The 12,701-nt window shown below is 33.2% G+C and overlaps 2 protein-coding genes across 2 annotated transcripts in view; one reads left to right on the top strand and one right to left on the bottom strand.

Annotated features, from left to right (window-relative positions):
- Positions 1 to 12,701, bottom strand: part of LOC100368501 (exonuclease 1-like) — a 76,223-nt gene that overhangs the window by 63,105 nt on the left and 417 nt on the right. The window lies entirely within an intron of this gene.
- Positions 11,000 to 11,476, top strand: LOC102803088 (uncharacterized). The gene has a single exon (XM_006823749.2). The coding sequence runs from the start codon at positions 11,000 to 11,002 to the stop codon at positions 11,474 to 11,476; it is 477 nt and encodes a 158-aa protein (XP_006823812.2).

A 12,701-nucleotide genomic window follows, 5' to 3' on the forward strand; every position in this document is an offset into this window, starting at 1 on the left:
CTGATTGTGTTGAATGACGGACGTCGGGACCGTTTGGAGAAACCAACAGGGATATTCCAAACAAATTATTGGGACACGGTCGGTAGACATTTCAAAAATGAAATTATTAACGAAAGACGAGATTTTTCCAGATATTTACGAACATACTGTCATACTAAATATATGAAAAATTGACAAAAACACAAAGAGATATTAGGTTTTATTTTAGCCTTAGAAATATTTTCTTTCACTCAGTCCATGCGTGGGACTTCTATTTAGCTTCATGGTCCTTCGGCTTGTCTTCTTCTTGGGGGAAATAACAATAATTATACAAATCGTAAACTCAACACAGTCAGGAAAAGAAACCCGAACAACCATGTCGTACTTCTGTTGAAATACATTTTGTAGAAGTGCTTTACGTCAGAATAAGTTGTTTTAAAATAAAATAGTCAATTCCAGCCAAATCTAGGTCAAAGGGTCAGATTGCGTGCATATAATTATAGATAGTTAAAACAAAAAGTATTTGAACTTATGACGGTTGTTCAACATCTATGCACGGTTACTAAACTAGTAACCGTGATCTATGAAAACCAGAAAATTGTTAGTAGTCCGAATTTTTGCACAGTCGAAAATAAAGCGGAAATTCAACAAGTCATTGTCAATGACACGTCCCCGTTCCGTTCATATTTGAGTGACATATACATTCAAAGCAGATCATGACCGAAATGCACCTGCATATGTACAACACATTGTGCTAAATCTGAACAAAATCCATCCATGCATGACTGAGATCCGGTTCTGGAATTGTGAAAATACGTGATTTTGATGCATTTTCTGTCTTAAAATGGCCATCATTCAGCTATTGTTAAGCGGATCATGAAACAAATGCACATATCTATTTGTGACATGATGTACCATGTGTGTGTGAAGTTTGAACTTGATCAATCCAGACATGTCTTGGATACGGATCCAGAACTAAATTCTTTAAGAAAATGGCCGCCAGTCGGCCATTTCGAACTTGATCCGAAAAAAAAAAAGACGTGCATCAAGGTCCTATTATGTTTAATGTATGTACCAAATTTGAACAAAATCCATCCATGCATAACTGAGATCCGGGTCCGGAATGGTGAAAATGTGCGATTTCAATGCATTTTCGGCCTTAAAGCGGCCGCCATTTGACTATCGTTAATCGGACCATGAAAAAAATGCATGTGCACATGTCCCATATAATGTGTGATGTATGAGTGAAGTTTGAACTCTGTCCATGCATGTTCGAGATACGGTGATCACGGACGCACGGACACATGACCGCACACAGGGCAAACCATAAAAAATAGTGTATTGTTTGGTAATCATCGCATGTCGATTCATTTCATTAGTACAGGGTACTCCGACACAAAAATAAGGTAAACCAGCCTACTTAGTGCTAATGATTTTGTGATTTCCCACAGGAAGAAAGTTCTCAGAAATAATCCGACATCGGCACCGAAATTGATCACAGCTGTCACGGTATATTTGGTATGTTTTATGAGTTTTTTTTCTCCAAATCCCAACATATATTTATACATGTAGGCGAATGTTGTCAGCTCTGTGTAAATAGATATTTTTACTGTGAATGCGCCCCATTTTACGTACGAGAAGCCCTTACACAACGCAGTAGTCATCAACACACATAGACATCCTATACCTACTAATTGACTTAATAGCTTCGTAATTTGTGGAGGGTGGGGGTGAAAGTGGACCATGCAAGTTTCCAAATGTGTAAAGGAAAATAAAGGAAAGAAGTACAATACAATGTTGGTAAGCGATACAAAGGAAATATCTCCTTACGGCAGCGACTTGATACAACTACATTGATGCTGGAGGTCATCATATTTGTTCTTGCGTTCAATAATACGGTGATAAATCAGGATTCACAAGTACAACGAATTTACACAACATTTTACCATGAAATCGAACCTACCAACCATTTTCATATCTTCAACACTGCCATGATTTTCACACAGGGTTCAATGTTCCGTGGCTTGAATGTAATTGTACACCACACGTGAATGAAAACTAGCTTGCACAATAATTTGTTTCACAATCATTGAGGTTATACATTTGTTCAATTACTTATTTATTTACTTGTACGATAATAAAAAATCATACATGTAATTTCTTAGACCTTTTCATAATGTAAACTGATACGTGTCATCTCCCGGGCGTTTGCTTCGTTTTTGTACAACACACTGGAAATAACAAAATGGCTGACACCATCATAAATTGCTGGTCATAAAAAATAAAATACACATGCACATCATTATGCAAATTAGTCCACTCACCGATTCATATTAGTTGTATACATGCAATTTGGCAGAAAAAAATTTAAAAAAAAATAAAAAAAATACATAAAAATGCTAAATTTTAATTAAAATGTAAAATAAAACAATGAATTGCAGCAGCCAATCTGTAGTACCATTCTTACCAAGTTACATAAAAATCGTTTTAATGTTTTTTGAGATATAACTGAAATAGCTTAAAATTCACACATTATTATGCAGATGAGCTCATTAATATGCATGAATGTCGACCAAAAACTAATCAAATCTGCACATTGCTCCAGACAAGCTATATACTAGGTTTCATTGAAATCCGAACATTGGTTCTTGAGATATCGATGGAACAGACACACACACACACACACACACACACACACAGACACAGACACAGACACACTAACTGCAAAGACTCCCTTTTTGTGCTTCGCACATGGGAGTCAAAAATTGATAGCTGTTTGAAAAAACTTCTCAGATCTTTATTTGTGCATTCATTGCCATCTTTGTCAAACTCAAAATGCTCAAAGTCCAAGTCCAAGTCCAAAGTAAAATACTGTGAAAAAATGCACGTGAAATTTATGTCAACCATGTTTTGAGAAATGTCTGTTGATTATTATATTTACAATAATTTTCTGCGAGCAGCTTCGTAAACAGACAAAGTTTGTAATTGCCAGGCTGTTTATGTTTGTTGTTATGAATGCATTTCCCCCGGAAATGCGCGAGACCTAATTTGCATTTAGTGTGTCAGTGGTAAAAAGTCAAGACAGTGTCATTCTTGATATTTGAACTTGTAAGACACTATAAACAAATGCGTTTTTAAATTTAAATAGTTTAAAATATCCTGGCAACACGTACACAAGTACATCAACAAAAACAATTTGTTCCAAATAAACTGGTATACTCATTAAAAAGTTTAACCCACACATGCACAGGCGACAAATTCGAGGCTGCAAGAACGTAAATAACGAAAGTAGGTTGTTGCTTAGCGACACCACACAGGGCTATGGCCGCTCTTTGAGGTCAAGTTGTGTGAATATGATTAAAATGTTCTTTGAGCCATCTTGTTTGACTTCAGGACTCGGGTTAGAAAAGCTAGTTCCAATTACAGTGATTCTGAAAATTATTCCAACAGTCAGTTAGCAAGATGGCACACAGTAATTTTTCTCGCTTGAATCCGAGAGCCAACCGACACCAGGCAAGTTAGCTCTAACACAGGCTTTTCTTTATTGAATTCAAAATGATTTCAGCCATGCAACTTAAACGGTCTATTACATATCGATCGATCGTTATTTTAAAAATACCAAAAAAAGGCAATAGTGATTCACTGTTGCCATTTTTGTTTCATTAACATATAAGATTTATGTTTCCAGTGGAGGTTTTATTCACCGATTTTTTCAGAGAAAATAACAATGGGACAACAAGGTAATTACACTCCTTTTAGGGCTTATAGAATAGAAAACAATGGGTGTAAATTACAGGTAGAGATGTTAGTAAACGTACCACACCACTCAAAATTTCATACTATTTCTAGGCATTATTTCAATCAATGGGCCATTCCAGTTTATATCTGCACCACCACCACCCACCCCCCGAAATAGATGTTAGGATAGGATATGAATATTTTACGTGTTTCCCCCAAATTGTTACTTATGTTTCCCTACCTTGGCAAAACCACTGCATGTTGTAAGACAGGTTGCTCAAATATTTAGAATTCTATACCACTGCACATATAATAAAAATATTATACCACTGCGCATATAATAAGAATATTATACCACTGCGCATATAATAAGAATATTATACCACTGCACATATAAGAATATTATACCACTGCACATATAATAAGAATATTATACCACTGCACATATAAGAATATTATACCACTGCACATATAAGAATATTATACCACTGCACATATAAGAATATTATACCACTGCACATATAATAAGAATATTATACCACTGCACATATAAGAATATTATACCACTGCGCATATAATAAGAATATTATACCACTGCACATATAAGAATATTATACCACTGCACATATAAGAATATTATACCACTGCACATATAAGAATATTATACCACTGCACATATAAGAATATTATACCACTGCACATATAAGAATATTATACCACTGCACATATAATAAGAATATTATACCACTGCGCATATAATAAGAATATTATACCACTGCACATATAATAAGAATATTATACCACTGCACATATAAGAATATTATACCACTGCGCATATAATAAGAATATTATACCACTGCACATATAATAAGAATATTATACCACTGCACATATAAGAATATTATACCACTGCACATATAATAAAAATATTATACCACTGCACATATAAGAATATTATACCACTGCACATATAAGAATATTATACCACTGCACATATAAGAATATTATACCACTGCACATATAAGAATATTATACCACTGCACATATAAGAATATTATACCACTGCACATATAATAAAAATATTATACCACTGCACATATAAGAATATTATACCACTGCACATATAATAAAAATATTATACCACTGCACATATAAGAATATTATACCACTGCACATATAAGAATATTATACCACTGCACATATAAGAATATTATACCACTGCACATATAATAAGAATATTATACCACTGCACATATAATAAGAATATTATACCACTGCACATATAATAAGAATATTATAACACTGCACATATAATAAGAATATTATACCACTGCACATATAATAAGAATATTATACCACTGCACATATAAGAATATTATACCACTGCACATATAAGAATATTATACCACTGCACATATAATAAAAATATTATACCACTGCACATATAAGAATATTATACCACTGCACATATAATAAGAATATTATACCACTGCACATATAATAAGAATATTATACCACTGCACATATAAGAATATTATACCACTGCACATATGATAAGAATATTATACCACTGCGCATATAATAAGAATATTATACCACTGCGCATATAATAAAAATATTATACCACTGCACATATAATAAGAATATTATACCACTGCACATATAAGAATATTATACCACTGCACATATAATAAAAATATTATACCACTGCACATATAAGAATATTATACCACTGCACATATAAGAATATTATACCACTGCACATATAAGAATATTATACCACTGCACATATAATAAGAATATTATACCACTGCACATATAAGAATATTATACCACTGCACATATAAGAATATTATACCACTGCACATATGATAAGAATATTATACCACTGCGCATATAATAAGAATATTATACCACTGCGCATATAATAAGAATATTATACCACTGCACATATAATAAGAATATTATACCACTGCACATATAAGAATATTATACCACTGCACATATAATAAAAATATTATACCACTGCACATATAAGAATATTATACCACTGCACATATAAGAATATTATACCACTGCACATATAAGAATATTATACCACTGCACATATAATAAGAATATTATACCACTGCACATATAAGAATATTATACCACTGCACATATAAGAATATTATACCACTGCACATATGATAAGAATATTATACCACTGCGCATATAATAAGAATATTATACCACTGCGCATATAATAAGAATATTATACCACTGCGCATATAATAAAAATATTATACCACTGCACATATAATAAGAATATTATACCACTGCACATATAAGAATATTATACCACTGCACATATAATAAAAATATTATACCACTGCACATATAAGAATATTATACCACTGCACATATAAGAATATTATACCACTGCACATATAAGAATATTATACCACTGCACATATAATAAGAATATTATACCACTGCACATATAAGAATATTATACCACTGCACATATAAGAATATTATACCACTGCACATATGATAAGAATATTATACCACTGCGCATATAATAAGAATATTATACCACTGCACATATAAGAATATTATACCACTGCACATATAAGAATATTATACCACTGCACATATGATAAGAATATTATACCACTGCGCATATAATAAGAATATTATACCACTGCACATATGATAAGAATATTATACCACTGCACATATAATAAGAATATTATACCACTGCGCATATAATAAGAATATTATACCACTGCACATATAAGAATATTATACCACTGCACATATAAGAATATTATACCACTGCACATATGATAAGAATATTATACCACTGCACATATAATAAGAATATTATACCACTGCGCATATAATAAGAATATTATACCACTGCACATATAATAAGAATATTATACCACTGCACATATAAGAATATTATACCACTGCACATATAAGAATATTATACCACTGCACATATGATAAGAATATTATACCACTGCACATATGATAAGAATATTATACCACTGCGCATATAATAAGAATATTATACCACTGCACATATAAGAATATTATACCACTGCACATATAATAAGAATATTATACCACTGCACATATAAGAATATTATACCACTGCACATATAATAAGAATATTATACCACTGCGCATATAATAAGAATATTATACCACTGCGCATATAATAAGAATATTATACCACTGCACATATAAGAATATTATACCACTGCGCATATAATAAGAATATTATACCACTGCACATATAATAAAAATATTATACCACTGCACATATAATAAGAATATTATACCACTGCACATATAATAAGAATATTATACCACTGCGCATATAATAAAAATATTATACCACTGCACATATAATAAGAATATTATACCACTGCACATATAAGAATATTATACCACTGCACATATAATAAAAATATTATACCACTGCACATATAAGAATATTATACCACTGCACATATAAGAATATTATACCACTGCACATATGATAAGAATATTATACCACTGCACATATGATAAGAATATTATACCACTGCGCATATAATAAGAATATTATACCACTGCACATATAAGAATATTATACCACTGCACATATAATAAGAATATTATACCACTGCACATATAATAAGAATATTATACCACTGCACATATAATAAGAATATTATAACACTGCACATATAATAAGAATATTATAACACTCAGTGTTCTCCACAATCCAAAATAGCTGGTGGGTGGCTTAATTAGCATAAATTTGCATATCATTTACATACAGCATTCTAGCATATATGTCATGAACTGCAATACACACTAAGTTATTTACTATACTCTTTTTAATTTAATTGAAACGTGTTACAATTTTTTGAAATACAAACAGATTGGTCACTATCAATATTTACGAAATGCAAAAAGTTTGAAATCGTTGATTTATACGTTCGCAAATTATTCTATGTTCATGAAATGCAATTCATGTAACCAAGAGCAGGTACAAAACATAATTGAGTTATAATGTAGAAAATATACGAGGTGATTTGACCCCGAAGCCAAAACGAACGATTTGTCAAAACAAAACCCATTTTTATTTGTGGCATCAGTACTCATCTGTGCCGACGGACGGTAGATGCATTTACGCATGTAGGGTCACGATACGTTGCGTTGCATTTTCACACCTTGTTTTGGAATTCAAGAAAAAATTCTAGCAATCGGCAAAATAAGAAAATCTGCCATGTTCTCAAAAAATTAGACATAAAAAATGGATAAATTGAAAAAAGTACGTGGAAAAGATAACTAAAATTTTATTCAATTACGAATACTCGCGGTAAACTAATCCGGCAGGCATGTTTGATGTTTATTACCGCTTTCCGAATTCAGTACCCGAACACCCAGAATGCGCTGTTTCCCTATGCAACTTAGCTACTTAATTGTTACAGCGCCAACAGCGGTGGGTGCCCGATGGTCGTTGAATGGGGTAGGCCAAAAGGTCACCAGTTTGCCTTCTCCATGCTGTTTTCACGATGAAAATCGAGCGAACGTTGTAAATACGGCTAGAATTTTAATTTTTGTTAAAGTTTACATGCAATCTGCTCATATATTTGTTTATTTTCTGTGCATATACATTTCGTTCGTATTTACTTCTTTCTTTCGTGATCGGAAGGCGATTATTATAAATTGCATCCAATATGCAGATGACCTTGCACTTATTTCAGAAACGGAAGACGGCCTACAAAGCCGTCTGAACAAATTAAATGACTATTGTATAAATTAAACGTAAAGAAAACTAAAGTCATGTTATTTAATTGCAGCAACAGACTGATTAAAAACATGAATTTTAAAATCAACAACCAAGACATAACAGCTGTTAGCGAGTTTTGCTATTTTGGGGGCAATATTTACTCCAAATGGGAAATTTAAAACAAACTTATCTATGTTAAAAAAAAAAATCAATGAAGGTGCTTTTCAGCATCAGACAAACAGTCTTAAACCACAAAATAATCTCACCAGCACTTAGTTTGAAAATTTCCGACCAATTAATTTCACCTATACTCATGTATGGTGCAGAAATCTGGGCCAATGAAATCACAACTGACAGTAACAGTTTAGAGCAAGTTTGCAGTCATTTTTACAGGTTTATCTTAGGAGTGAGTAAAATGACGCCAATTAGTGGTTTGAAAGCAGAACTTGGTAGGTTACCAGTAAAAGTAAAAATTAATTTGGCTCAAATTAAATACTGGCATAGACTATATAGTCTGCCTGATAATCACATTTTAAAATTAGCCCTGGATGAAATGATAAAAATTAATTCAAACTGGGTAAGGAATATTAATGCTACACTGGGACAATCACATGATCTAATTAAAATAAAAAATGATCACAATATGGAAAATTGGAATCAAATACTAAAAAAAGTAAAACTCAGACTATCTGAGATTTATATTCAAAGATGGAGAGAAGAACTAAATTTCAGTGAAACCAATGAAAATAGGGGAACAAAACTGAGAACATACAAACTATTCAAAGTAAGTTATAATATGGAAAATTATTTGCAAAACATTTCAAATTTCAGCCTCAGGAAAATGCTTTCAAAATTCCGTCTGAGTGACCACAACTTAGAAATAGAATTAGGTAGAAGAACAAAGCCCAAAATAGAACTAGAAAATAGACACTGTAGTAAATGTAACACTGAAGCATTAGGAGATGAAAAACATTTCCTGCTATTTTGTACTGGCTATATAGAACAAAGAAAAAAACTGTTTGATGAGTGTTCAATAAATATTTACACAATGGATGTGAATTCCATATTTAAAAAGATTATGGAGAATAATATAGCTTTAGCAAAATACTTAAGGTAGCGGGACTATTATTTGCATACTTGTTTTCATCTTCTAATTGTGACTAAATGACTACAAATAGATTCGGGAAAGTATATATTTTTAGAATCGCCAGACTTCAAGCTTTTCACAAGTGTATTTTGCATGCCTGTATCTGCATTCTACGACGCGTTACTCAACCAAAGGTGAAAAATTACTTTTTCTGTAAAAAAAATAATTACGCATTTATGCTGGCGATAAGAAGTATTTTTTTCATTTTTCCTAGTTGTTCAATAGTCTGGTAAATTGAATGTGTCTGGTCAGTTTTATTCAAGCAACGCGTTTTCAAAAATAGTGTGCTGAATTTCAATTACTGTTTTAGTCGCATTGCCTCCAACTCAAACCACAACTCGTTGGTAAATAATCGATGAAATAGTTTGTCTGGACACATTGAAGTTCCTCTCACCTTAAAGCTTTGAAAATTTGGTGTTAATCCGACGATAATAAGTATACGTTATTTTTTGTTAAAGACCTTGTATTTTGAAAAACATAAACTCCTAGAAAACATCCATGAAGTAACAGCAAAGATTTTCAAGCTTGTTTATCGGCACAATCAATTTGTTTTCCCATCAAAGTTTGTTTTAACATGTGTAGGGACATCCAAATGTGTAAGGCTATTGGAAACCAAAAAATAAAGGAATGGGATAGCTATAATTGAATAAATTCGGCATATGAAAACACCAAAATCAATGATTTTTTTTCAGTGGCTGTGCGACCTTGTGTCTGACACATTCATATGCAAATGACTAATCTGTGAAACAAATAGGGGCGGAGACAAACCACTCAAATGTTTGGAAACACTAATTGTGTGTCAGATAGCTACTGATAACACATTCTAACATTGCTTTGTCTTGAGTTTATCTTTGAAACTTATAGGCACACAGATTAAACCTGTGTTGTTGATTTTGGAAAACACTACTGAGGCTGCCTTGCTTCCCTTCAGAAAATCTACATTTTAACCAACTTACATGACATTCTATGTTATGTTGACTTTATCACATGAAAGTTTATAGTGCATTTCATGAATTAATAAATAAATGTGAAAATCGTAATTTTCAACACAAATAATAGTCTTGCTACCTTAAAAAGCACAATTTTTAAAACCACAGAAATTAATTTATTTTTTCTTTTATTTTACTAACATTTTATTTTTATCTCTTAGGTATTGTATGTTTTTTTTTAATTTTATTTCTTTGTATTTATGTTTCTTACCATACAAAAACCCTCTGAAGGTTTTTAGTAGTGTAATAAAGTTATTATTATTATTAAAAATACAGCTGTAAATTGAAACCACTGTAGTTGCGTATCGTGAGCACTAAGTGGCAACAATGTCGGGCGACAATGAATTCAGGCAATTGACACATTGAGCCATGCCGAAAGTTAGGGAATTGTCAATTTACGAAGAATTTACCAAAGGGAACATTGAAGCACAGTATACAGAAGGAGTCTCTAACAAGGAAATAGCAAGAAGACTGGGAATTTCTGAAGGCTCCGTACGTTTCAACCTACGAAAACTTCATCTACGAGGTAGTATGAGCAACCGTCATCGATCAGGTCGACCAAGGCGTACAACGCAGCACGAAGACCGGCTACTCATCCGGTCTAGGTTAGCGAATCGGTTTCACACCGCCCGTGATTTGCGTGCCAATTTTAATCAACTCACTGGGAAAAGATTGAGTTTGAGCACTATAAAATCAAGACTATATAAGGATGGTAATCTTCGCGGCTGTGTTGCTAAAAAGAAACCAAAACTACAACCTCGACACATCGCAGCGCAGTTTCAATTTGCCAGACAACACATCGACTCCGGCGCAGTGGGCTCAAGTTATCTGGTCGGACGAATCTAAGTTTACGGTGTTTCGTAGCCGTGGAAGATTATTTGTACGCCGGAGACCAGGTGAAGAGTACGAGCTGAAATGCATTAAACCTACAATAAAATTTGGTTTTGGAAGCGTCATGGTGTGGGGATGTTTTTCGGCTACCGGCTTAGGGTCGCTAGTACCGACGACCATGAACCAATGGAAATATTTGGATATCTTACAAAACAAAATGATACCGTCAGCACTAAGACTCGTTGGACCCAATTTTCATTTCCAACAGGATAATGCCCCCGTTCACACAGCATTGGCAGTGAGGAATTTTCTAAATAATCCACAAGAGTACGGATATCTTTTCGACAAATTTACCACTTTGAATTGACCGGCACAGGCTTCAGATTTGAACCTTTGGGAGTTGATCGATTTAGAGGTGCACTCCCGACCAGTCGCTGACATCGAGGATTTATACGCGAGTATAATGGAAGCTTGGGGACAGTTCCAGGTGAACATGTGTCGGAAACTCGTCAATACCATGCCAAAACGGCTTAGAGAAGTCATCCAGCGAAGAGGTGGACACACGCATTATTGACAATCGCTGCGTTCTATTTCTTCATGAATATTCATGAGCTTGCCTTTACACGTATTCTCCATAGAGAATTCAAACGTTTTTTCACTGTTTCGTTCAGACTGCCGTTTTTTATTCAATCTTGCATGACAATGACAATTTTGTTGTTTTTATTGTGTGTAAAAACGCATATTTTATTAGATATATAAATATATTTATTCAAACCGTTATTGAGTTTATTTTATTGAATGATATCGTAGGTAGTAACTGCGTGTAGTGTGATGCGTAAATACTTTCTGGCGGGACTGTATATGTGAAGATGAGTATCGGTAAACAGTAGTGTCACTATAAAACACTAATGCCTTTTTACGTACAAGTCATGAAGTGTGTTGAAATTATACCCATTGCAGGGGGAAAGCGTTGTGTCTTAGTTTATCTCTAATTTAACGCACGAATCACATAGCATAAAATAAATGTTGCAATTACGTTGTTATGCCCCACCCACTTCTACACAACCAAGTACCTCCAAAAGGTTGAAATAAACGTGCCATGGCGATTTAAACAAATGTATTAATGCATGGGTGATTCCCTAGTACTTCTTATGAGGTTCTATATATTCACCAATGCGTAGTAATTCAAATGACAACTGTCACACAGTTAACACTAAATAACAACGTTGTAATACTTGTA

This window comes from Saccoglossus kowalevskii, chromosome 2 (assembly GCF_978046115.1).
Source record: "Saccoglossus kowalevskii chromosome 2, keSacKowa6.1, whole genome shotgun sequence".
Lineage (NCBI taxonomy): Eukaryota > Metazoa > Hemichordata > Enteropneusta > Harrimaniidae > Saccoglossus > Saccoglossus kowalevskii.

Excerpts from the sequence above, each read along its gene's own strand:
- LOC102803088 (XM_006823749.2), top strand. The coding sequence starts at position 11,000 with ATGCCGAAAGTTAGGGAATTGTCAATTTACGAAGAATTTACCAAAGGG.